The 25,178-nt window shown below is 47.2% G+C and overlaps 2 protein-coding genes across 5 annotated transcripts in view; both read right to left on the reverse strand.

The window, feature by feature from the left end:
* Nucleotides 1-3,756: 3,756 nt before the first annotated feature.
* Nucleotides 3,757-20,860, reverse strand: epb41l4b (erythrocyte membrane protein band 4.1 like 4B; the record flags this gene model as incomplete). Its single annotated transcript, XM_084441904.1, has 23 exons — nucleotides 20,072-20,860; nucleotides 15,538-15,642; nucleotides 15,361-15,403; nucleotides 13,270-13,348; nucleotides 12,722-12,766; nucleotides 12,170-12,222; nucleotides 11,898-12,018; nucleotides 10,756-10,843; nucleotides 10,461-10,549; nucleotides 10,262-10,331; nucleotides 9,983-10,152; nucleotides 9,435-9,544; nucleotides 9,043-9,073; nucleotides 8,606-8,639; nucleotides 8,050-8,153; nucleotides 5,595-5,740; nucleotides 5,376-5,491; nucleotides 5,105-5,218; nucleotides 4,916-4,968; nucleotides 4,529-4,672; nucleotides 4,286-4,406; nucleotides 4,046-4,191; nucleotides 3,757-3,820 (listed from the first exon to the last, which is right to left on the reverse strand). Exons 1-23 carry the CDS (start codon nucleotides 20,327-20,329, stop codon nucleotides 3,757-3,759), a joined length of 2,304 nt encoding a protein of 767 aa, XP_084298030.1. The 5' UTR covers nucleotides 20,330-20,860.
* A 361-nt stretch (nucleotides 20,861-21,221) lies between these two features.
* Nucleotides 21,222-25,178, reverse strand: part of ptpn3 (protein tyrosine phosphatase non-receptor type 3) — an 11,728-nt gene continuing 7,771 nt past the window's right edge. For all 4 annotated transcript variants that reach the window (XM_084442702.1, XM_084442700.1, XM_084442701.1 and 1 more), the window contains 7 exons: nucleotides 25,160-25,178; nucleotides 24,985-25,046; nucleotides 24,621-24,767; nucleotides 23,774-23,902; nucleotides 22,158-22,303; nucleotides 21,927-22,062; nucleotides 21,222-21,810 (listed from right to left, as the gene is read on the reverse strand). The exon at nucleotides 25,160-25,178 is cut by the window's right edge and continues 72 nt beyond it. In XM_084442702.1, coding sequence (XP_084298828.1) covers nucleotides 21,736-21,810; nucleotides 21,927-22,062; nucleotides 22,158-22,303; nucleotides 23,774-23,902; nucleotides 24,621-24,767; nucleotides 24,985-25,046; nucleotides 25,160-25,178 — 714 coding nt within the window. In that variant the 3' untranslated portion in view covers nucleotides 21,222-21,735. The remainder of the gene's footprint in view (nucleotides 21,811-21,926; nucleotides 22,063-22,157; nucleotides 22,304-23,773; nucleotides 23,903-24,620; nucleotides 24,768-24,984; nucleotides 25,047-25,159) is intronic.

Below are 25,178 nucleotides of genomic sequence, written 5' to 3' on the forward strand. Positions count from 1 at the left end.
GGGTTTCGAGGCAGGCGGAAGGTAAGGATTGGCTGAGGGGGGTCAGGGTTGTGGGTGTGGTCTGACGGTCGAATGAGTTTCCGGGTCATGGGGGGTCACAGGACCAGCGGGTGTTTCCAGGGATAGAGGTAGACGCCTCCTCCAACCACAGACCCAGGATCAGATGATCCCGGAGCCTGTCTGACAGCAGCAGGAGCCAATCAGCAGCTGAGCCTGTTTCAGTGGTTGGAGAGGACACCCTTTATAGTGGAATCCAGAACCATAACTGCTCTATGGGATAGAGATCTACTTGCTAACGCGTGTTAGCCCTGTCCTAGCTGGTTGATTTGAGGGGATGATAGTAGCCGTGGGGATGAAGCCGTGGTACCTGTAGAAGGGTGAGGTGTGGCGGATGATTGAGCAGGTGATGGGTCCCGTCTTCTGGTGCTGGTGGTGTAAGACTCAAATCCTGTTTCAGCGACGTGACACGGTACTAATGTCTCTGTCCTCCTCCTGTCTCTCCCCCTGCTCTCCAGAACTCTGTTGAGTCCCTGCCTTTCCTGGGCAGTCTGTTTGGTCAGTCCAGCACCAGTGATGCTCTGATGCTTCCTCCTGTCATGACCAAGCATGGAGGGCCTTTCCTGGACCTGACGCTGCTGTAGGAAAACACACACATGCATGCACACACACACTCACTCACTCACTCACTCACTCACTCACTCACTCACTCACTCACTCACTCACTCACTCACTCACTCACTCACTCACTCACTCACTCAAACACACACACACACACACACACACACACACACACACACACACACACAATGTGAATGGACATGTCTATGAAAGGACACCTGAAACATGGGGGTCTCATACAGCTCCTGATGTATTTTAGGCCAATTTTAGATATTGAAATAGTCTTTAGTTCTTTGTTATTTATACCTTTGAAAACAAAAATGTATGTATTTTGTATCAAATTAATGTGGCTCTAGCATAGCAGCTTTGTATTATATTGCACAGTGTCTATTTTAAAAGCTTTTATAGAGATGTCTTAATTGTATGACATACTTATAACCACTATATGATACATCAAAAACTCTAGAAGTATGTGTTGATCTCAATCTTTATTCTTTGTGTGAATGAGTGTGTTAGAGAGGGAAACGGAGAGATATGATATGCATGCGTTCTCTATCTCTAAGTGTTTGTACTTAATACTATCCTTAAATAGGTTTATATGATACTTTTACCTGTTCATGTTACAATGTAATGTTTATATTCCTTAATATCATACAAGATGATTGTATTGAAAGCTTCAGTGCATGAAGAAGTTAGTAGTGCTACTTTCACATGTTTACACGATATGCCAAATACCAGTGCACTGCTAACCAATCAGATGACTACACCCAATATACAGTGCATAATATTGACAGTATAGTGTCTTGACTTACAACATACATGTAGCACTGTAGGAAGTATTTAGCCAGTCACATGCCTCGCCAAACACAGTCACTACACATACATACGGCTACATTGTGCATGTGGAATTGTGATATCCTGTGCGTAGTGTATACCGTACCCCACCCCTCCCTAATGTGCTGTGTGTGGAACAGGCTTCATCCATGTTGTTTAGCAACACTGTTACCTCGCCTATTGTGCGTGACACAGTTGAGGGGTGAGACGCGGACGTTCCCTTCTCTCCCTGTAACGTGACCTGGGGTTCTGTGTTCGTCCTTCCCAAAGACGCATAATACCACTGTGATCGTACCGGGGCGTACGTACCTTAATACTCTGGAGGGATCTCTGATGTCAGAGAGTGAGACGGGCGAGAGGGTACATTCAGAAGAAGAGAGGGGCGAGGAAAGGAAGCCAGCGAGGCTATCGAGGCTCATCCCAAAGTCTGTCGCCGCGCTCCGCGGTGTACTACAGGTCCGATGTTACTGATGTTGCCGCGTGGATGGCGTCTCCGTTGAGCGCTATTGCAGCGCGTACGTTCTGTCATAGTCGCCTCCTGCTCAGGGTAACCTGCTGTGACCATGCTGATGCCAATAAACAGAACATTTGAAGTTCAGTCTGGTTCGTCGCTTGCTGTTTCTACATTTAACCCTATCTGACACACACACACACACACACACACACACACACACACAGTGTAGCCCTAAGTGACAGCATCCAGCTGGGAGGGGAGAACTGGGAGTTCCCTCTCGTCTTCCCCCTCACTTTCTCACACTCTTGACACACACGGACCGACACAACCCCTAACAAACCCACACCCCTATTGTGTAGAGAGACCATTGTCATTCACGCACATTAGAGACATTATTCTGACAGAATGTTCTTTTCCGGAAGGTGGGAAGGCGAAGAATGGAGAGGGGGATGAGGGAATGAAGAGAGACAAAAAGAAGTAGGACCCCCTCAGGGCAGATCTGTCATTGTGTAAAAGAACACCGTGAACCCCACCCAACCTGGTCCTGCTCAAACACACACACACACACACACCCAGCCTGAACACAGACACACTCTGTGAAGGTATCTCTCCCATGACTTGAAATAGGCTACACCCAACCCATCGCCACTTAAGGAGTGGGACACATTATCTAAACCTTACTTCTTGGTGTACTATACATAGTAGGCTACATATACACCACATTCATATAGACTAATTCATCTTATAGGATCATATGTGCTTCTGAATTATACCTGACTCACATGCCCATAGTGACTGTGTGTGTGTGTTGTCTGTGGGCCAAGGTTTGAGATGATTGGTGATAAATCAGTAAGGCTCTGTAACAACAGTTTCCCACAGGCAGGGCGAGGCCACAAGCAAACACACAGGGTGAGGCACCACGTCAGAACAGAGCAAAGAAACCACAGCACGCTGACAAACTGGTCATGTCTTCTTTATTTGGGTTAAAGGGAAAAAACATGGTGAATGTAAATGAGTGAGTCATCTTAGATAAGAGAGACAACTCAAAAACAAATACCAAACAAATCACACACAAGCAGAGTTCTGACCCAACCCCACCTTTCTGGGCTGAAGTCTGCCATTGTATGGCTGCCATTGCGCTAGGTACTGTATAAGACTAGCTTCTGAATTCTTAAATCAGGGTGGTACTTTCTCTCCCTGGATGGCTTCAGGGCTCGAACTGTTCCTGGATCTGCCCGGGCCTGTCCTAGCAGCAGTGGCTATGGATCTGTCGCCATCTAGTGGACGAGTTAGGACTGCAGCTCCGTGACAAGGAAAATGGATGGGCCTATTAATGGGAACCCATGTGGAGGTGAATTAAGGGATCCAGAACTACACCAGAAGGCAATTACCTGTGAGAAATCTTACCAGTTCATTATGTAACATGGTAATTTGGAAGCTAGACTTCTGCAGCTACCAGCTGGAGGACAGTTAGAAGACATAACACATTCAGACGTCAACATACAGTATGCACGACAGTAGCCACAAGCAGATCAGATATGACCTATCGATTACAGTATTCCTCATGCAAGAGTAACCAGTCTTATCAAAATATCCATCTAATTTGTCTGTCTGACTGCCTCTCTAACCTTGTTGATATGTACAGTAACAGTTTCAGCAGTGTGGATACAAATCCTGATCTTTGTAAAATAACACAATTAAGTGTGTTATGCAAATATACATATAATGAATGCTGAATGCATTATGCATATATTATGTATATACATCGGAGTGCAGCCAGGGGCTCCTGCAGTCTCCAGGTCTGTCGCACACCGTGATGATGTCATACTGTAGGGGTCAGGGGTCAGGCTTTAGAGCTCAGTCATCAAGAGAGCCCTGAGAATCTTCTCTCTGTCCAGCCTCATCTCCTCCCCACTAAAACAAACACACACACACACACACACACATACACCATCAATTAATATAAATAATAGTTGTGTTTTGTTATGCTATGCTTTTAAACTTGTAGCACTCTGAGATTTTTTTTTTATGAAAAGTGCGTTACAAATAAAATGTATTATTATTATTATTATAATAGATCATCAAACCTACAACAAACATTTGTCCGTCTGTTGCGTTCTGTCTAGGTAGGTGTGTTACCTGTCGGAGTGGGTGGTGAGGTAGGGGACCAGGTGAGGGGCGGGGTCGTGGTAAAAGGGAGGGGACAAGTGAGGGGAAGAAGGAGGAGGGGAAGAAGGGGGGGAGGAGCAGCAGGGACTACCCAGCTCCAAAGCTGGCATGTCCACCTGCAACACACACACATACAGTTATGTTACAGTACCCTGTCAATCTGTTAGCAATAGTACTAGTGGTGTGTGTATGTGTGTGTGTGTGTGTTACCTGGGGATATATTGGGGGCTGTATCTGGTTGTCCAGTGAGCTGTTAGACCCAGACTTCCCTGTACTCTGGGACGAGATCGCTGCAAGGGCTGCTGGGAGATTGTCCTCATCCTCATGATTGCTGATGACCAAACGGAAGACGGCGTTCAGATAACGGCTTCATTTTGACATCACCTATTCCCACAATTTGACTCGTCCTCCACGCCAAAAAACTGACTGTTCCTATTGGTAGACCGTACTCACAAGCTGAACTGGCGGACCAGTCTCTTCCTGCGGTTAGCGTTGGCTGTGGACGGCCTTTCTGGGGTGGGGTTGAGGTCAGGACGAAGCAAGGCTTTGTCTGTGGTCAGGCTGGATGAGGCAGAGTCTTGAGAGGAGCTCTGGTATCTGAGAGGTGAACACACACACCCCTCAGCTACTGTGGAGTGACACACACACACACACACAACATTCACGCACACAGGCACACACTCATACATCCAGCTGCCAAATAAAGCCAAGCCCATAACCCTGAGACACATGACTCACACACACACTCACACACACACACACACACACACACACACACACACACACACACACACACACACACACACACACACACACAAACAACAAGCATGGACTACTGGCCTGTCGTTGAGCGTCTGACTGGATGTCTTCCCTCGGGGGGTCAGGGGAACGTCCTTCACCAGGAGAGGAAGAGGAGGAGAGTTAGCATCGGGATGGGGGGGGGGGCAACTGCATAGTTACCCAAAATGAACGGTGTGCAGCGCTGGGGGGGTGAAGAATTAGGGATTATGTTCATGTCTTCACACTGACCCTGAAAGCGGCCTCCATCTGGGCTTTGAGGATGTTACACTTGAGGTGGTCTTGGGGCACACAGGGGGAGGAGGGGGGGTGGAGAGACTTCTCAGACAACTGCTTGTCCTCTGCCTGAGGGAGACAGAGAGAAACAGAGAGAGAGGGAGAGAGAGAGAGAGAGAATGGGGGGATTAGGGGCGGGATTAGGGGGGGTGTATGTCGTACTTGTAGATGTTGTTGTTGTTGTAGTAGGAAGTGTAACAAAGTGTTCATGTGGAGAGTGTGTCACCTTGTTGTCCATGTTAATGTGTAGGGAGGGCCAGGGCAACGTGTCACTGTCAGTCTCCAGGGCGTTGAGCAGAGATAGATCCAACTCGTCTAAGGGGGAGGAATGGGCTCGGTGTTCTAACACCACACACACACACACACACACACACACACACACACACACGGTAAACACAGCGCACACAGTGGCACTGATTTTGTGTGTGAGTGTGAGTGTACTCACTGCTCTTGGTGTGTGTGGGACAGAGGGTGTCCTGGCTGTCGTAGTGTGTGTGGCGGCAGTGATGGTGGTGGATCTTTCCGGAATACGGCGTCTCGTTCTCCTCCAGGCTGAACTGCTGCTCGGCGCCGGGGCCGGTTAAAGGGAAGCTGGAGATAAGAAAAAGACTCAAACACAACCAGGCCCTGAAGAAAAATGACTTCACTGAACTCTCAACAAAGTTCCTCTGTGCAAGTCCTCCCCAACGATGTCTGTACATAACATCTAGTAAATGAGAACAGGCTAACTTTCTGTCAGTTGGGGGCGCCCCCTTGGCTCATCGGTTAAGGCGCACGTGAAGACTAGTCCTTATCGCAGCGGCCCAGGTTTGAATCTGGCCTGGGCCATGTGCTGCATGTCCTCCCCTCTCTCTCTCTCTCCTTTCCTGTCAGTCTACACTGTCCTGTATAATAAAGCAGAATGGCCAAAAATATTTTTGGGCATTACTTTGTCAGCTAAGCAGTACATCAGATTTATTGAGCCTTTTCAACTGACCAGTGCAGTCTGTACTGATTGGCAGCGCTAATAATCAGTTATAGGCTGCCTTTATTAAATCATCTCAAAATTATTTCATTAATTTAGTTTTGAGTCATGACTCAAAATTGTTAATTCACTACCAGCCGTGACCGCAATTTTTATGTGACTTAGGTGGTACAGTATATATATATAATTGAGTGCACTGATTGAAGGGTTGGTTAATACATTGTGACATTGTGTGAGTGCTCAAACCAATTCCGTTGGATAGGTTAACACGTCAAGGGCCCGCAGTCCAAAGAAAATGTTAAAGGTCGTGTCTCGTGCCCCCTGGAGTCTCGGGCAAGTATAGGTATTAAAGGAGTAGTACAGGGAAAAATCATGTTTAGCCCTGTTTTAAGGTTACTTATGATCATATACAATGGTTCAGATCAAAACGTTGACAAAACTAGCACTTTTGAGAAAGTCTGATAATTGCTCAACGTTTTGATCTGAACCATTGTATATGATCATAAGTAACCTTAAAACAGGGCTAAACATGCATTTTCCCTTTACTACTCCTTTAACCTTCTTTACTGGAGAAGGGACCTCAGATAATATACCTAATCTATCTTTCTACAATCAACATAAAATGTAGCCGAAAGCATTTAAATAGCACAGTATGTTTATTTGTCAAGGCAGTATGGCAACAACACTAAGGTTTGCAGTGATTGGAGTAAACATTCAAAGGCAACAGGAAGCAGTCTTACTCAGTCAGCATCACAATGGCAAATGATGATATGTAAACAACTGGTTAAGGTCACACCTCTATATCTGCAGTGGATTCAGCAAGATTCATAATTTTTTTGACTTTGATCTCAAAAAGAAACGCATCATTTGTAGGATGATAAAAGAGAAGTAGAAATTCAGAGGATTCTTGTCAACTTTTCCACGATATATTAAACAATGTTCCTCACAACGCAACAGATCAAAGAAGCAGCTTGTTCCCTCACCCAGTCCCATGCACTCCAGTAACCGCTTCTTAAGACAGTTAACTCACACTGTACAAGTAGCGCTCTTTTAAATCGTACATCAACAGCTAATTAGTCTGAAGACAACCTGTATGGACAATATTTCATTTTACCCACAGTTATTTGGCTGGTGCTAAAATTATTTGGTTAATTTACCAAAACAAAGCGGATATAGGCTACATTTCTTAAAGAACGGGACTTTTTGATCTTCCCTGGTCAGATCTGAGGATTTTGACGTATGAGGACTCTTAATTAACAACAATCACATGGACAAACAAGGCACTGACTGAGCAATGAAAATGACCCTGTACACAATAAGGCATCTCAGGCACTGGACATCTCTCTCTCTCTCTCTCTCTCTCTCTCTCCTGCTCAGTGTACGTCTCTCCATGAGCCATTGTGACGCAGTGAGGTAACACACACACACACACACACACACACACACACACAGTAGGATGATGATAATAATGATGATGATGATGATGATGATGGCGAAGTCGACCTCTGGGTCCATGAGGGTCTAGAACAGAGGAGAGGAGAGGGGCTGGTCTAGGACAGGGTCTAGAGGAGAGGGGCTGGTCTAGGACAGGATTCGGAGGACAGGAGAGGGGCTGGATCGAGGGACTAGGGGTCAGAGGGCAGTCATGACCTTGTCCCTGTACACCACACTGATGGATCCTGGGAAGGCTCCACTGCTCCGCACTGGTACGGAGTGATGGCCTGCGTCTGGACTCTCGGCTGCGACAGAGGGACTGGACGTGACGGGGAGATGGGACAGCACGAAGACACACACACACACACACAAATTACACAGACAGTGAGGACCACAGGTGACATGAAGTGGGATGACAGCAGACAGCAGGGCGTGGCCGACATGGGGCGCACGGGCGTGTTCCTGAGGGGCGTTGAGGTACTGGCGACCGGGCCGCACTTACCTGTGAGGGGAGGCGTGTCCTGAGTGCTGCAGGTAGACAGGTGGCGTGAAGGCGGGGTGGGGGGCGTGCCAGGGCTCGTGACCAATCGGAATGTTCCGCTGGTACTGAATGGATAGAGGGCGGAGACAGATGGAGAAAAAGACGAAGAGGAATGAGGAGACTGAGAAATACTCTGTGTTCATATGACTGTACAAAGCTAGAGAGTCAGCTGTGAATCATTTGGAAATTAGCTCAGTTAGCCTTTATTCCAAGTCTAAGGGCTGATTCATAGTCGACGTAAACAACGCAAGCTACGTTGTGAACGCAAGCTCCAACATGACTCGAGAGCTTGCGTTCAGTGTTGTCAGATGCAATACATCGCCAATTGCACTATTCTTGCGTCAAGTGACAACTTTTGGCATTACACACACAAGGACGCAACGAGATCTTGCGTGGCCTTGCGAAGCTTGCGTTGCTTGCGCTTATGTAGTTTACGTCAACTATGAATCAGTCCTAATGACGCGCATCGTGTGTGTGTGTGTGGGTAGATGGTTGGGGGTTTGGGGCTGTATCTCACCGGGTGCAGACTGTGCTCCGGGCTGGTGTGACAGCTGGAACACAACAACAACAACAACAACAACAAGACATTAAAGTCAACATTCATCTGGCCCACAACGACTCTTCTATAAGCATGCACATGTTGCTCTCTAACCAACTGCTCATGAATACACATCACAAATCACATTGGCTGAGGTAAATGTATGTGTGTGTGTGTGTGTGTGTGTGTGTGTGTGTGTGTGTGTGTGTGTGTATATATATGCGCGCGTGTGTGTGTGTGTGTGCGTGTGTGTGTGTGCGTAACAATGTGATTTCCAGCTAGGCACTTATGGAACTCACTGACTATTGTCTGATGGCATTGTGAGTGTTTATGTCCTTTGTATTTCTATTTATGTGGAAAATTTTCAAGTATGTGTGTGTGTGTGTCTTGGTGTACCATCTCTTTCAATAACCCACCTTAGGTGTGACGGTTTAGCCGGAGAGATGGCTGTGAACAGAGAGAGGAGAGGAGGTAAGGTAAGGAGGAAAGCTAAGTTAAGGAGGAAAGGTAAGGTAAGTCAGAGAACAGGAAAACACCTCAGCTGCAGACGTGAGACGCCTGCCTCACTGTCTCGCTCCTCCAGGAGTACTGTAGTGTCCTGTATAGGCTACAAGGTAGTAGTGTATAGTGTATAGGGTGTAGTGCGCAGGGTGTAGTGTGTAGGGTTGTAGTATAGAATGCATAGGGTGTAGTGTGTAGTGTATCAGAGCTAGTGTGTATAGTCTATAGGGTGTAGTGTTTTGGGTACAGGGTTGTAGTGTATAGGGTTGTAGTGCACAGTGTAAAGGGTTTAGGGTGAAGGACCCACCCTTGCCCAGTGAGTGAGTGCGGGAGGGGTATCTCTTGCTGGGTCTCCTCTCAAACGTGCTGGCCCTCCTTAGTCTCCCACCGCGGGTGGTCTGGTACTCTGTCTTACCGCTGGGAGAGACAGGGAGGGAGGGGAACGAGGGGAGAGCAAACCGGAGAAATTAAAATCTGTCGCTCGAAAATTCCCCGAACACCACCGTCTGCTTCCGTCGCCGAACTTCCCGTGCGTCCGAGCGCGCGTCGTCTGACAGAAGTGGTTTCGACGTGGCGACGAAACAAACGCGGCAGGCAAATCGGTCGTCGCCATAGGAACAAATCGGCGTAACCATAGACACACCGTAACCATAGATACTGGGGCTCCGTCGACTTACACGACCCCCCCCCCCCACCATCCCATATACAGTAAACCCAGCACGCGGCCGTACTGTATCCCCACTGACAGGCCACCATCTAGGCTGCGCTGGTGCCCCCTGCTGGCAGTGGGGGGGGGGTCACGTGAGGTCGCCCCGGGACTCCACACCCCCTCCCCCTCCCACACCTCCGCCCTACCTGAATCTGAAGCGCGAGCCCAGGCGGGTGAAGTCGCTGCGGCTGGCCTTCTCCCCGGTCGGCTGGCGGAGCCGGAAGAAGGCGTGGCTCTCCACGGCGCACTTCCACAGGTGCTTGCAGTTCTTGGAGCTGGCCAGCTGGAACACAAACGTATGCTCCTGCTCCCGTCCCTAAACACACACACACACGAACCTGACGGCTGACATCAACACAGAAGTGTGTGTGTGTGTGTGTGTGCGTGTGCGTGTGTATGTATGTGTGTGTGAACGAGCTGCTCACCTTATCATCATCCTCCACCACCACCAGAGTCAATCGACTCTTCTTAAAGTCCAGCCGAGTGATCTTCGGCCTAACACAAGACACGCAGACCACAGAGGCACAAAGCACACACACTTACACACTTACACACTTACACATCCTCCTGAGTCGCAGTGTGAGGTGGGAGGTGGGAGGCGTGATGCGCGTGACTCATGTTTACCAAAAGAAGAGGCCGATCTTGGTAGAGCCCTCAAACACCAGAATGCCAGTGGGAGTGAGACCCAGAGCGTACTCCCCTCCATCTCTGCCCTGAGGACAGACACACACACACACACACACACACACACTCAGAATACCGCCATACACACACAGAGAAACACAGACAGATGTAGAGCACACTCCCCCTCAATGACTGTTCCGAGGACCCAACACGCTGTCAGAACATTCACACGCCAAACTGAAGCACACACACACACACAGACATACACACACACAGACACACACACATACTGTACCTTGACAAAGTGCATGTCCACTCCGTAGAGCTCCAGCCATTTGCACTTGTTCAGGAAGCTGATCTCTGCCTGGGATGGATCCTTTCCCCTGAGTAACACACACACACACACACACGCACACACGCGCACACACACGCGCGCACACGCACATACGCACGCACGCACACACGCACACACACACACACACGGCCTGTATCCTTCACACCTGGAGGACTTTTATGGATATCTGTAAGCAGCTTTGGATAGAACACACAGACACAGCAGAAGGTCTGTTGCTGCAGTCATTCTGACCGCGTATAGCCAGCTGTATTTGTGTGTGCGTGGGTGGACGTGTGTGTGTGTGTGTGTGCGTGTGTGTGTGTGTGTGTGTGTGTGTTGCCGGTGGTCTGATGACAGCTCAGTGAAAGTGGGCTGGTCTAATGTCCGCTCATGAGTTACAGTGTGTGTGTGTGTAATCTAATCTGCGGCCGGCTCCATCAGAAGCGGGCGGGGTCAAAACACTGCCTGGATTCAATCAAGACGATCCCAGGAATAATCCCTTAATCCAGGAGAGGGAAGGACGAGAGAGGGAGAGAGAGAGGGAGAGAGAGAGGGCGAGAGAGAGAGGAACTGGGAGGATGACGACACGGAGACCCGGGCTGCGTTCCGAATCGCATACTTTTACTTCTTACTACCAGTACCTACTACAGCTGCCCTTAGAAAGTACGTACTTTGCAAGCAGTAGGCATCCAATTGGGACATACTACCTTGTCATAACATTGCGCCTTGAAATTTGCCCACATCCGTCGCTGTCCATAACGGGACATTCGTCTACAGCTGTCACGACTCGCACGTGACGCACATTTCCGCTGCGCACAGGATTGTTGGTCAGAATAGCCAGAAAAGCCTGCTGGCTTGCATACTGCAAAATACGACCGGATGTAGTAGGACATCCTGGTATTTTTGCCATACTGCATGTAGCATACTATGTATTGGGACATACTACAGCCTGTTTTGGCATACTATATAGTAGGGTAGTATGCGATTCGGAACGCAGCCCCGGGGGCTTCGGAGGCTGTGATCTGGACAGGAAATCACTAGGGCTGGATCCTAACGGTCTCAAGTAGCTTCCTCCCCTCCCTGGATCGGCAGAACTTCCTCACCTGAGCTCCACCCACTTGTTGAAGATGTCTGTCTCTAAGGCTTCGCACTGTTTGGGTGTGAAACGGAACTCGGACACCAGCTCAGGAGATTGTTCCAGAGGATCACAGTCCCCCATCTCGCCTGCACACACACACACACACCCATGCACACACACACACACACGTACGAATACACACACACAGAGGTACAGTTTGAGCACACTACGTGTACAGTCTACCTGTACCAGTCTACAGTAGTGAATGTCTGTTAGTTGTAAACATTGTCAACTTACTCTGTAGACAGTAAGCCCCGAGCTCCACAGATACATCGTAAGGGCATTTCAACCTGAGGGAAGAGAGGAGTGTTACACACAGCACATACACACACACACCTACACACACACGCACACACACACACACACACACACACACACCTACACACACACACACCTACACGCACACACATTCTCACAGGGCCTCTTCTACCCCACTCAAGATGGTTGTGTGTATGTGTGTGTGTGTGTGTGTGCGCGTGTGGGTGTGTGTGTGCCAAGGAGGAGAAGGAGGTCCTTTTCTTAAAATTAGCAGTCCTCTGCTGTTGCTGATCTTGAGAGCCCCACTCAGGGGATCTCTGGCCCAGTTTGAGCTAGATGGAAGGAGAGCAGGGAGAGGTTCTATATGCGTGTGTGTGTGTGTGTGTGTGTGTGTGTAAGATGTGCATAGTAAAAAATTGGAGATTCAGAGTATAGAATCCACCTCTACTCGTGTGTACAAATGTATCTGTGAGCTTGTGTGTGTGTGTGTGTGTGTGTGTGTGTGTGTTGGGGGTGTCAGCAGCTGCTTACTTGCCGGACAGAATGTCTTGTCGAAGCTGCAGCACAAACAGGTACCTGAAACACAGTTTGAATAAACACCTTGAGAAACCAAGACACACATACAGCACCGTATGAGAACAAGTGAATGCTTGAGACAGGAAGATTAATACAGTAATTTTCTCCCCCTCTCTCTATCAAACACACACACACACACACACACACACACACACACACACACACACAAAATTGATGTCTCTCTCACTAAACGACTCTGCCCATTTGGCCTTAATAAAACTCCCCCCACTGGACCAAAGTAATTAGCCATGCCTCCCTTTTAGACCTCTATGCTAGGCGCAGAGGTGCGGGGGGGGGTGAAGAGGAAGGCTTGTAGGAGTGGTATTACCTGGGGGGGGGGGGGGGGGGGGTTAAGGGGTGAAGAGGAAGGCTTGTAGGAGTGGTATTACCTGGAGGGGGGGGGGGGGGTTAAGGGGTGAAGAGGAAGGCTTGTAGGAGTGGTATTACCTGGAGGGGGGGGGGGGTTAAGGGGTGAAGAGGAAGGCTTGTAGGAGTGGTATTACCTGGTGAATTCCTCACGCAGGTTATTTGGCTCTGAGGAGTAAAACTTCACCCTAAAGAACAATTTGTATGGAGGACCATCTAGAAGAGAAGAAAGACAGAGACACAAAGAGAGAGAGAGAGAGAGAGAGAGAGAGAGAGAGAGAGAGAGAGAGAGAGAGAGAGAGAGAGAGAGATACCATGGTGAGAAGGGAGGGAGAAATATGACGTGAAGAACGGGAATCAAGTGAGAGGATCAAGATGTAAATTTACATGAAGCTTTATTACAGCTCCTTAACAAGCCTCTCAAACCGAATCATCTAACCCCATTCACACATACAAGCTTTCCCATTACATTCTAGGGAATTGAACTGTTAGGGATAATGTATGAAAATCTGCACGGCCACTTTCCCGTGTCAAGGCCTAGTGTTGTGAACAGAAGCCGTTACATTACCGGGTAGGTCAGTCTGGCGAAAAACTAGGGAAAATTCACCTTAAGGAAAAATTATATTTTGATCATTTTAACATGAGCAAAATATTTAGGGCTGTCTTCTTAGTCGACTGACATAGCCTACAACTTTTTTTTGTAAGGCCATTCATTCTGATATTTTATTAAGATATATATAGGATAAGTATTTTTATGTAGGCCTATAGGCACTACCGGTTCCACTCCGATCTATAGTTTGCCTACCCTGGAAATGAAGCTCTTTTCAGGCCGATCCATCCATCAAAATGATGATCCACTGCCATTAGGTACATCATTTAATTTGATCAAGTTCAAGTTCAAAATGTTTATTTGTCCCATTGCTGGGCAATTTGGGTAGCAGGCGAGCAAAAACATAAAAACAAGTGATACAACATGACAAAATACAATACAAGTGCAATACAATTATCTCATCAGTGATCATCATCACATCGTCCATCACCGCCACCACCCCATCAACATCATCATCGTCGTCATCATGATCTTCATCATCATCATCCTCACCACCATCTCTAACCGTCTAATCCATGTCGCAGACCGAGGCCAGCTGCCCTAGTGGCAGGAGCAGGTCAGACAACCATTGGGCCCGTGGCGTTTAGGGCCCGGATGGAGACGGGGATAAAGGAGTTTTCTCGCCTGTTTTTGGTGGCTTTGGGGCCGCTCAGGCGAACTCCAGAAGGTAGAAGCTGATATTCAGCTCTAAGGGGATGGGCTCATCAGACTGTATGCTCCTGGCTTTGTTAACCATCTGTTTGTTAAAGATGTGGCTCAAGGTGGAGAACGGAACGCCTGCAATCTTGCAAGACATCTTAACAATAATGATCATCTGTATTGTGGGCCAAGTAGGTAATAATCCACATTTTTAAAAACACATGTATGATGTACCCAATCATGGCAAATGCGCTCCACATTTCTCCGCATTGCAAAATGTATTCTACTGATAGCCTATTCTTGATCTTATAAAAAGCAACAAAAACAACATACTATGAAAAAAAGAACAATATATATTTTCAACTTGATAATACTAGCCTACATATTTTTTCTTCAGCCGACTTGGTTCATCTGGGCTTCTGTCTGTTCTGGCTATTCAAATAAATAGCACCTTCTGCAATAAAAATTGTGTCTTAATATAACTTAGGAAACACTTGTAGTCTATTTTATTAGTGTTCTAGATATTTTTTGGAACAATAAGCTTTGAGATTGCTCAGCCTAGACCATCTGCTGGACTGTGCCCTGCGCGTTCTATATCGGGATTGGCCTGTTTGTAAAGACACAATACGGAAACGTCATGGGGTGTAGCTCATGTATGAACGGCGGAAATCACTAGTGGCCCAGGTAGGATATCACAGTAATGTACAGGGAACTGTGTGTGTGAAGGGCTTCCGTCTCTCTGTCCTACCCTGGACTCACACTCTGGCAGTTGGCTTCATTTGTCACTTGGTGGGCGTGTCCAGAAAGTGTACACATGGGTGTTGCCCTTCAGCACATGCTAATCACCATGTCAACAGATGATAATGAGCCACCTGCTCCCCACTGACCTGCGCGCGGGCACACACACACACGCGCACGCACACACACACACAGAAGATAATAGTGCCTAATAAGATAATAGTGCCTCATGTGGACTTACCTCTGATTTGTTTCTTGATGGGTTTACTTACATCCAACCAATGCTGAGAAAGACAATATGGAGGCAAAGGAGAGTATAAGAGATAGAATGAAGACGGTGCATATCTGATGAACCAATGCCAGCACCAGGCTAGGAGACAATTGTTTCCACAATGCAATGCAGTGTGTATGTACTCACTGAGACTTGTTCTGGGTCCATGAACTGCAGTCCAAAGTAGTCAGCCTCTATCAGATCCAAATGATACATAATCTGGTCAAACAGATCCTGTCCTTTGGACTTTTTCTGAACAAAACAAAAAGATTCATTTGGTTAAATTTCTTCCTATGCGTGCATGTTATTCTTCCACGTTTATCGCTTCCTCTTTCCACAGAGTAGTGCATCTGAAATCAAACTTCAAAATCACAAACTGAAATCCCAGTGAACCTGTCGTCCCCCACCCACGATGCATGTCGTCATCCTTTAGCCAAGTAGTCGAATGAAACTGGTCGTCTTCTCGTTGATCTAGAGGTCAGTAAAACTGACCAAATGTCAAGAGGTGGGCATCATTGGATTCCCCTCGGCTGACAGAATCCAGTAGCCTTGTTTTGAGCAGTTTGGAGTTGATTAGTGTCATTTCAAGCACAGAGAATGTGCAAAAGGCTCATAGCATGGATTCAAGATTCCTTTATTTGTCACATGTGGTGTACAGTCACAGCAAAATGTTGCTGACTAATACTCTATTCCAAATTTATAAACTACGAAAATTACAAGTTTACAAATTAACACTAATTTCACAATAAGTACCCTTTCTATACAGTATAAGACGGATTATGTACGTACTATAGAATATGAATAAATAATATTATTACATGGCTCTCTGAAATACTCGATTCTGAGTGGACAATTACACATTCTACTTGTGAATAATTTCTCGATAATTCACCGGCGACAAGCAATATTCACCGCTGCTAAGGGCAACACATTATATGTCTATGGGCGACAGTTGAAAGTTATCTTAAAGTTTGAACATTCTAAAAAATAACGGTTTGGCTGCTGTAGCTTATCTTCAATCTCTGAAAATGGCGATTACCCAAGCACACGGAAGCATCTCGATGGCAAAATAGAAAGTGTAGTCTTATTATTAGTATTAATGTTGTTGGTAGCTGTGTAATAAGTGGTGGGGAGTCTTGGCTTCGCCTCGGGGTTCCGAACCCACTGTCGGGCTCCTCTTTTTCAATAATCACCAGCTGGTCATACGTTATCCCTTACATAAATACCCATGGACAGTAACAGGACAATAACCTGTTGCTAGGCAACAACACTTAGTAGCTTGTACTTGCAGCTGTTAGTTTCAGTTTGAGCCAGTTGAACAGCAAATTCAAGAAAATTAAGTTTCCTTGGTAGTCACCTTTGTGCGTCAATGAATATGTGAGTACACCTTTCTGTTTGTCAAAGATATTCAGTTTAGATTATAAGTGAATACATCTTTTTGTTTTTATAGCACAATGTCTAAGCTTATCCGTCAGTATTGACCACAGATTTATTCTAGGTCAATATGAGTGTTAGCCCTCCTGACTGTGTATCTACTGTAGCTCGCTACATTATGCTAGAATATTCAATTTGTTAAGTAGGCTAACTAAGCAAACAATATTCAAATGGGTGATTGTACACTATGAGCTGTTTCAGGGCCTGTATGTGTTTTGTTTCTCCTCTGGACCTGTGGCCTATATCAAGCAAAGTTCGCCCACAGACTTCTTACAGTATGTCAGATCGCGAGCTATTGAGCACATGGCCCCAATCCAATCGTGGAAGCACGGAGCGCTATATTACCACCTGTGACAAACCCCACAGACTCGCCACCGAATTTGTCACGGTTGGGGAACATATACTGTATGGCCTAGTCATACTCCATCTCTGATCTATCCATGATCGTTACCTAAATAAGAGTCCTCTGATTGTGAATATAAGATTTGCATATTTGCCTAGAAGGGTTACTGTTAGCCTGGCTCCAGCCCCGGAACCGCACGCTCACTTAATTTTCGAAATGCGATTCAGGATCTGGAAAGGCTTTCGTCCAGAGTGATTTCTCAGTTGGAACTTCAACAAGGCCAATCAGCATCCTTTGAATGAGATGACCGAATTAAACGGCATGATGTCATTGATTAGGAGAGATGTGATTGGTTTGGAGATTAACTAATCGCTGAGGACTCCCTCTTTGCCAACGCCCATCTTGGAAAACGGCAAAGGGAGCATTTTGAGATTTAATAATGAAGTGTCAGGCTAGGTTACTGTCAGACGGTTCCTGCAATTGTGAAATATCAGTGTAATATGACATATATGAAACTTTTTGCAATTTCTCCCACGCCGTCCTACCAGCCATTCAGAGACTCCGTATGTCACAAGCGTGAGCCTCTCTGCGTGCCTCAGTGTCAATCGCGGAAATAGAGCGAGCTGCTCGGCACTGTCTAACAACCTCAGACTCCACATCTAACAGCACGAATAAAGACTATAAGTAATGATAATTGTACCCACAATGCACCTAGCCCTGATACTAACCATGAGAATCAAAAGTTAGTAAGGGGCTAGTATCAAAACATTTAGAACAACATATTCCATACTAACAAGGGGAATAGAGACTGTACTATACTGACATTTTAGAACACACGTTAGAGAACTTAACAGAAGGTTTGGGGACAAACAAAAGCTGGTCAAAAGTCCAATGCCAAAGAGCAGAGAGGAGATGGATCAGACTATTAATCATCGTGGTGCGGCTGTGGCTCAGGAGGTAGAGCGGGTCGTCCAATGGTTGCAGGGTCGGCGATTCAAATCCCGGCTCCTCCTGTCCACATGTCGAAGTGTCCTTGGGCAAGACACTGAACCTCATAGCAGCTGCTGCCATTGATGTGTGAATGTGTGTGTGAATGGGTGAATGAGAGGCCATTGTAGAACGCTTTGGATAAAAGCGCTATATAAGTGCAGTCCATTTACCATTCCATTTAATAGAATACCATTGATCCCTTAGGACTGCATGAATATACAATACTTTTACTGAGACATCAAGCATATCTTTTTATGTACAAAGCAAAATGTACTTGGAAATTAGAAAAATGAATTGTGGCGAGCGCCCGTAGGTGATGGGCTCTGGTACATCATGTGACAGAGCCACACGCACTAACATACAGGGGTCAATCCAATATCCCCCCACCCCTCAATTTCATCGGGTAGGGGACACTCAAACATGGATTTGTTCAAGCTTCAACGGAAAATGAGTTGAAAGCAATATTGACGAAATGTTAGTCAGCTTTAATCAACAATGTATTAAATATCAGCACACAATGAAGAGCTGAGACACAGAAAACCTGGCTATAAATAAACCTGCAGCCTCTATCTGGAGCAGCAAGCGTGTGTGCGCGTGTGTGTGTGTGTGTGAGAGGTTTTACTAGGGGCTGCATCTGGGGCAGAACGAGAGGGGCAAACCCTTGTCAGGTATGTATACCGTCGACCAACGTCCTTCAGTAGCCCTGCCAACCTGAGCACAGCCCCACAAACCACTGTTAAGCATATGAGTGATCAGACAGGGGGGTCAGAGGTGGCAATCTTGTACTTTAGTCGCTGATAACCAGTCCTAACCCGCCCTGCCGGTGTATGTGTGTGTGTGCGCGCGCAGGTACAGGATGAGGTGTGTTTAGGGAGTGGGGCCACACGGCTTGTTCCTCCATCCTAGCCTATATATACACCCAAATCTACACCTGGAACCTTTGCCGAATATTCAACTCTTGTCTATGAGAGACCAAGATGAATCAGTTCAGTTGCCATATCGATAATATCTTCCCCCAGTTCACCCGGTCATGTGCCCATGGTGAAGCAGGTGCTGGTTTGTAATAAATATCAGTCTCTGAGCCACACTGAGGGAAACACCTATTCCATTTCTTACACCTGTTTCAATGCCTCTGGGATAGCATGTCCAGGCTTGTTCACACAGAGTGCTTTCACAAGCATATCCGAGTGCATCGCGTCCGTCACTAGTTGAGCGCTCTAGCAGGGCGTCATTTCAGTTTGCTGTCCCTATTGCTGTCATGCAGTTGATGTGTTGTGGCTCCTAGTGCGTTCGCCTGTGAGGAGCTTGGAGAGACTATAATTGCACAATCACAATGATTCAGAGATGCTTCACACTGATAAAGATCTCTACATCCAGACAACAGATCAGTCTCTTCCTGATATGATATCCTACCACACAAGGATTCAAAGGTGACGCATACAAGTGCTTCGGTGACAAACCCACACGACCTTCAACGTAACACAAGATGTGACTTACGCACACATACTCACACACACCCCCACTGTGTGTCAGAGCCCCAGATCAAAGCATCCAGAGGAATAAAGATAGAGGGGGGGAGAGGGAAAGAGAGAGGGAGTGAGTGAGTGAGGGAGGGGGGGGGGGGGGGGCTTTGTCCCAGCAGTCAGAATGGGGAAGTAATGTGATGATTTGGCTGATCACAACACCATCTGTAGCTTTACCTCTCACTGTAAAGGACACACAGACACGCTAGTTATCTACCGCTCAAGCAGCCTCTGAAGTTGAGATGCTGAAAAATATTGTGGGGTTGTGGCAGTGAATTAGGTAAACAAAACAAATCCAAAAGGACGTCTTCGCTTTCAATAACGACGAGCACAGCTCCAGAGCAGCCCCTACGGCCGGTAGGCTACGGCTACCTACGCGGTCTTAACTCACCGGTAGATCCACGTTCACGTCAGAGCCATCCAGCAGCAGTACGCGACAGGTGATGGTCGTCCTCGCGGTGCCCGCTGCTGGGATGTGCACGGCCGCTCCGGCGGAGACCACGGCGGGCGCATGGACAACCTGCTGCTGATGCGCGCGGAGCTCGGGGTTCCCGGACGTCCCTCGCCCTCCTTTACCGTCCCGTTCATCCGCCGTCAGGAACCGTCTCCGTGAGCGTCGGCTGAACGTCCGACGCAGAAAACCCATCATCTTCCTGATCTTTGTCAACAGCGCGAGCTCCGTGACGATAAAGGAGAACAGGATAGTGTGTGTGTGTGTGTGTGTGTGTGTGTAACCACGGTCCCAAGACCACGAAGTCACTCACGGCGGGGGAAGAGAATGTCTAGCTGCCGATGAATCCTGAGCTTGGATGTCGGCAGCAGTGAAGAGTCGTCAGCCGCATATTAAACTATCAGACGTTATCATTTCAGGCAACACCAGACCAAAACAACAAAAAAATCCACCAGTTGAGTTTCCCAATCATTCATTCGGTCTCACGAGACTAGGCAACTCACTCACGGAAACAACCCCCTCTCCTCATGCACCTGCCGCCTGTTCGCTGTTGCACCGAATCCGAAATCCTGGAGAAATCCTGTGCAGATCTCGCGCTCCACAATTGCCGCCGCCAATCTCGCATACCAGGGGTTGAGGACAAATCACGGTCCAATAGGACACAATCGCAGAGCTTTGTAGCTGTTATTTTATTTTGTAGCCGGGAACCGAAACTGGTCCACCTCACAGGTAAAAGTCAACCAGAGAAACTGGACAAACAGCATGCTCTGCGCCTGCGTAAAAACACAACGCAGAACAAACTTTTTTTCCGCACTGACCTACCCGACAGTGTCAGTAAACTAGCGCCACCTGCCTGCCAAAGATCCCTGTCACCGTGTCTTTAGTTCAGAAGGAATTTCGTAGGCTACATACAATCCTCGAATACTGCATATGAATCTCAATTAAAAAGTGAGAGGGATATAAATATAGTGCTTTTATGCTCTTCTTGGGTTCATTGAATGTCCCTTGGGATCGCAATAGCCACTCTCAGGTCAACATTCACCTGATGGACAAAAACAGACAGAGCCCTATGTATAAATCAGTGTGTTTATTCAGTGTCTCTCAATAATTTAGGAATGATTGTGGTGATATAGGTTTGTTTGGTACTCTGGCAGTGCTGTGACTGACCTAAAGCCCACTACCCCTCACTCTCTCAAGACCCACAGCACTAGACTATAACTCTAGGCGTCTACCCTTGGATACCGAACCCGCAGTCTGAGAGACATGCCTCTTAAGGTAGGCTACAGCTGTAGAGGGGTGCATTAGTGTTACATTGATAGAGGAGTCAGTCGTATGTGACATCTGCTCGTACGAATCTCTCCACTCTCCAGAGTGTCTACAAGACGTTGGCAGCTGTTAGCCCATCTCTAAGGGTAGCTATGCACTTTTCAGAGGAGCTGTCGGGAGCCTCTCTGGTTAGCTGTGCGTTCTGTATTGGGTCCCATAGAAATATAACGGATATAACGGATATAATCTACTGGTCCCTGTGTGCTCCTGTCCAGTGGACCGAGGCTTGGCTAAGACTAGCTCTGTTGCTGCGTTCAGTAGTGCTGAGGTGAGGTGGTCTACGATGCTGGAGAGGCCTCTTTTCTCTCTCTGTAGACACGTAGTATGGCCTCACACACAAACTGGAACTGACACTGAAACACAAACAAACATGCATTCAAAATTGGGTTGAGGTCAGGGTCAGCTGTGAGGTCACTGTGGTATGGAGCAACATGGAACTGTGGAAAGTGGTGTGTGTGTGTGTGTGTACCGAGGTCTGGACCATCATGGCTCGCTGGTCTCGGAGTGTCCTCACGATGTCCAGAGGGAACACAGGTTGTCCATGCTCCAAAAGCGTCAACGCCGTTTCCATGGTGATCAGAACACCAGTACGCCCAATCCCAGCGCTGCAAACCGGTTAAAACAAGGAACGTGAGGCCTTGTGAGACTGTCAACAACACAGATACACCTGTGCAAGCGCGTGTGTGTGTGTGTGTTTTACCTGCAGTGTACTAGTAGCACCTCCTCTCCTGACCTCCTCTCTCTTACAGAGTTGACGAACAGCAGGAAGTCGGAGGGGTCGTCGGGCACGCCGTGATCTGGCCAGGCCACGTACTGCAGGTGTGTGACGGCGCGCTGCTCGCCATGCTACACACACACACACACACACACACACACACACACACACACACACACACACACACACACACACAACAACAACAACAACAACAACACACGTGTGACACAGATAGTTGTCCTCTTAGACCCTATCCCAGTGAGACCATCCTGGATGGATAGATTGTTGGCTGCTGTCTGTGTAAGTGAATGTGCACTGTTTTGCTGTCAAACTGATTTTATTTATTTATTTATTTTAAGACGGGGACAACAAGGTACAATAGACATTAACACTACAAAATAGGGAGAGATGCACTGTACAAGGTTATAGCTAAACAGCTAATTTCTGAAGAAACTGAATTGCCCTCGGGACAAATTAAGTTGAATTGAATTGAATTGAATAAAAACCTCTAGAGAACATCCAACAACCAACACATAGTACAACTGCTATAGTAGGATCATTTATTATTTAGGCAGGAGAGTAATGGAGGCAACAGGAGAGGTGGAGGAAGTGAAATACAGAGGAGATGAGAGAGGACAGAGAGAAGATGGAGAAAGAGAAGAGAGGACAGAGAGAAGAGGGAGAAAGAGAAGAGAGGACAGAGAGAAGATGGAGAGAGAGAAGAGAGGACAGAGAGAAGATGGAGAGAGAGAAGAGAGGACAGAGAGAAGATGGAGAGAGAGAAGAGAGGACAGAGAGAAGATGGAGAGAGAGAAGAGAGGACAGGACAGAGAGAAGAGGGAGAGAGAGGAGAGAGGACAGAGAGAAGAGGGAGAGAGAGGAGAGAGGACAGAGAGAAGATGGAGAGAGAGAAGAGAGGACAGAGAGAAGAGGGAGAGAGAGGAGAGAGGACAGAGAGAAGATGGAGAGAGAGGAGAGAAGTGTGGGCTCAGTCTAGTGACTGGGACGGGCGTGTGGCCTGTGACTTCATGCAGGGACTAACACACCCAGCCAGAGGAACAGATGGACCTGCACAGCAGTGTGTGTGTATGCACGACTGAGTGTGTGTGTGTGTGTGTTGAACTTCATGCCTCTTTAGACATTTTCTGTTTATTTAATTTCTGATTGGGCTCATTCTCAATAACAATAATAACAACAACAATAATAACAATAGTAATAACACAACAACAATAATAATAATAATAATAATAATAAAGAGCACACACTCAATCACATGCACAAACACAAACAGACCTGTGCACACGCTGACACACACACAAACAAATACACAACCACGGAAGTGGCCACTGTATGTGCTGGCTGGGTTTAGTTTGGTCAGTGTTTGCTGCCTGTGGAGAGCTCTGCTATGTAGCATATGGTCCTCATACCACACACACACACACACACACACACACACACACACACACACACACACACACACACACACACACAGCAAGCCACATGACAAACTATAACTGTATATAGTAACACTATATGTAGGCTCTATGTATATGTTCCAAGTGTGTGTGTGTGTGTGTTTTATGTGTGTGTATGTGTTTTACCTGTGTATGTGTGAGGGTGAACTGTCGAGTGACGTAGGCCAGGTTGCACTCCTCTGAGTGACAGCTCACCCTCAGGTACCCATAATCCCTCACTTCTGGCGGATGTGGCCAGTACTGGTGGCACTTCGTCTGCAAAAGTATGACATCATCAATAAGTGACGCCACTTATCCGACAGTGTGTGGATGATTCAGAACACACAATTACGCCACTATAAACATGTTACTTCCAGGTGTACAGCAAGCAGTGTGTCATAAAGCTTTGGATGAGCGACGAGAAGCTGTTCAGTTATATTTTTATTGTGCGCTCTTATCTGTTGTGCTTTATGTCTATACACTCCCACATCCAGAAGCAAATCCCCCAGCCTCAGGAAGAATAGCCCAGCAGCCGAGTGACAGACCGTCTGCCTGAATGAATGTGTGTGAGTGTGTGTGTGTGTGCGCGCATGTGTGTGTGTGTGCGTGCATGTGTTTGATTATTCTGGATTCGAATGCAGTGACTGTCACAAACTGACAGAGCTGTAGAAGTATATCAGCAAGATGATCAATTAGGTAAAGCATCCGGTTACCTAGCAACAGGCAAGCCGGGAGGCAGGCAGTACTTCTCTTAATCAGAGAGAGACCTTGGTAAGGTCCACTCTCAACCACAAGGAGTGTGTGGGGTGTGTGTGTGTGTGTGTGTGTGTGTGTGTGTGTGTGCCTGACTGACTGTCCTCATTGTCTAAGGATGCGTATAATAGATAAATAGTAACTCACTGTCGGTGACTGTGCACCCATTCTGCATGTGTGTGTGGATTTATATGCATATACTGTATATATATATATATATATATGTATATATTATAGATACCCGTCCTCTCTCGGTGAGAGTAGTGAGCATGATGATGGTGTGTGTGTGCTGTTCCCACACACTCTGCCAGAAGTGAGTGCAGGTCTGAGGCAGAGGACCCTGAGCTGCGACATATCGTAAACACACACCAGACACCGGGGGGGCCACCTGGGAGACACACACACACAGGTATACACATTCGGTGAGTTTACACACACACACACACACGCACACACACACACACACACACGCACGCACACGTCTGCACACACACACACACACACACACACACACACACACACACACACACACACACACACACACACACACACACACACAGAATAGGAGCAAGCACAGACACAGTGTGTAGACCGGAAGTACTGACCGTGATGTGGCTGGCGTTGATGTAATCCTCCTGGTCTTCTAGAACCACTCTGGTCACGTCGTCTGTACCAGCAGACAAACGAGTTACCCTGTTTGTGCGTGTGTGGGTTTGTGTGTGTATGACTGCATAATACGTGTGTGTGTGTGTGTGTGTGTGTGTGTGTGTGCATACTCACAAGGCAGAACGTCCTTGTA

This window comes from Borostomias antarcticus (assembly GCF_949987555.1).
Source record: "Borostomias antarcticus genome assembly, chromosome: 8".
NCBI lineage: Eukaryota > Metazoa > Chordata > Actinopteri > Stomiiformes > Stomiidae > Borostomias > Borostomias antarcticus.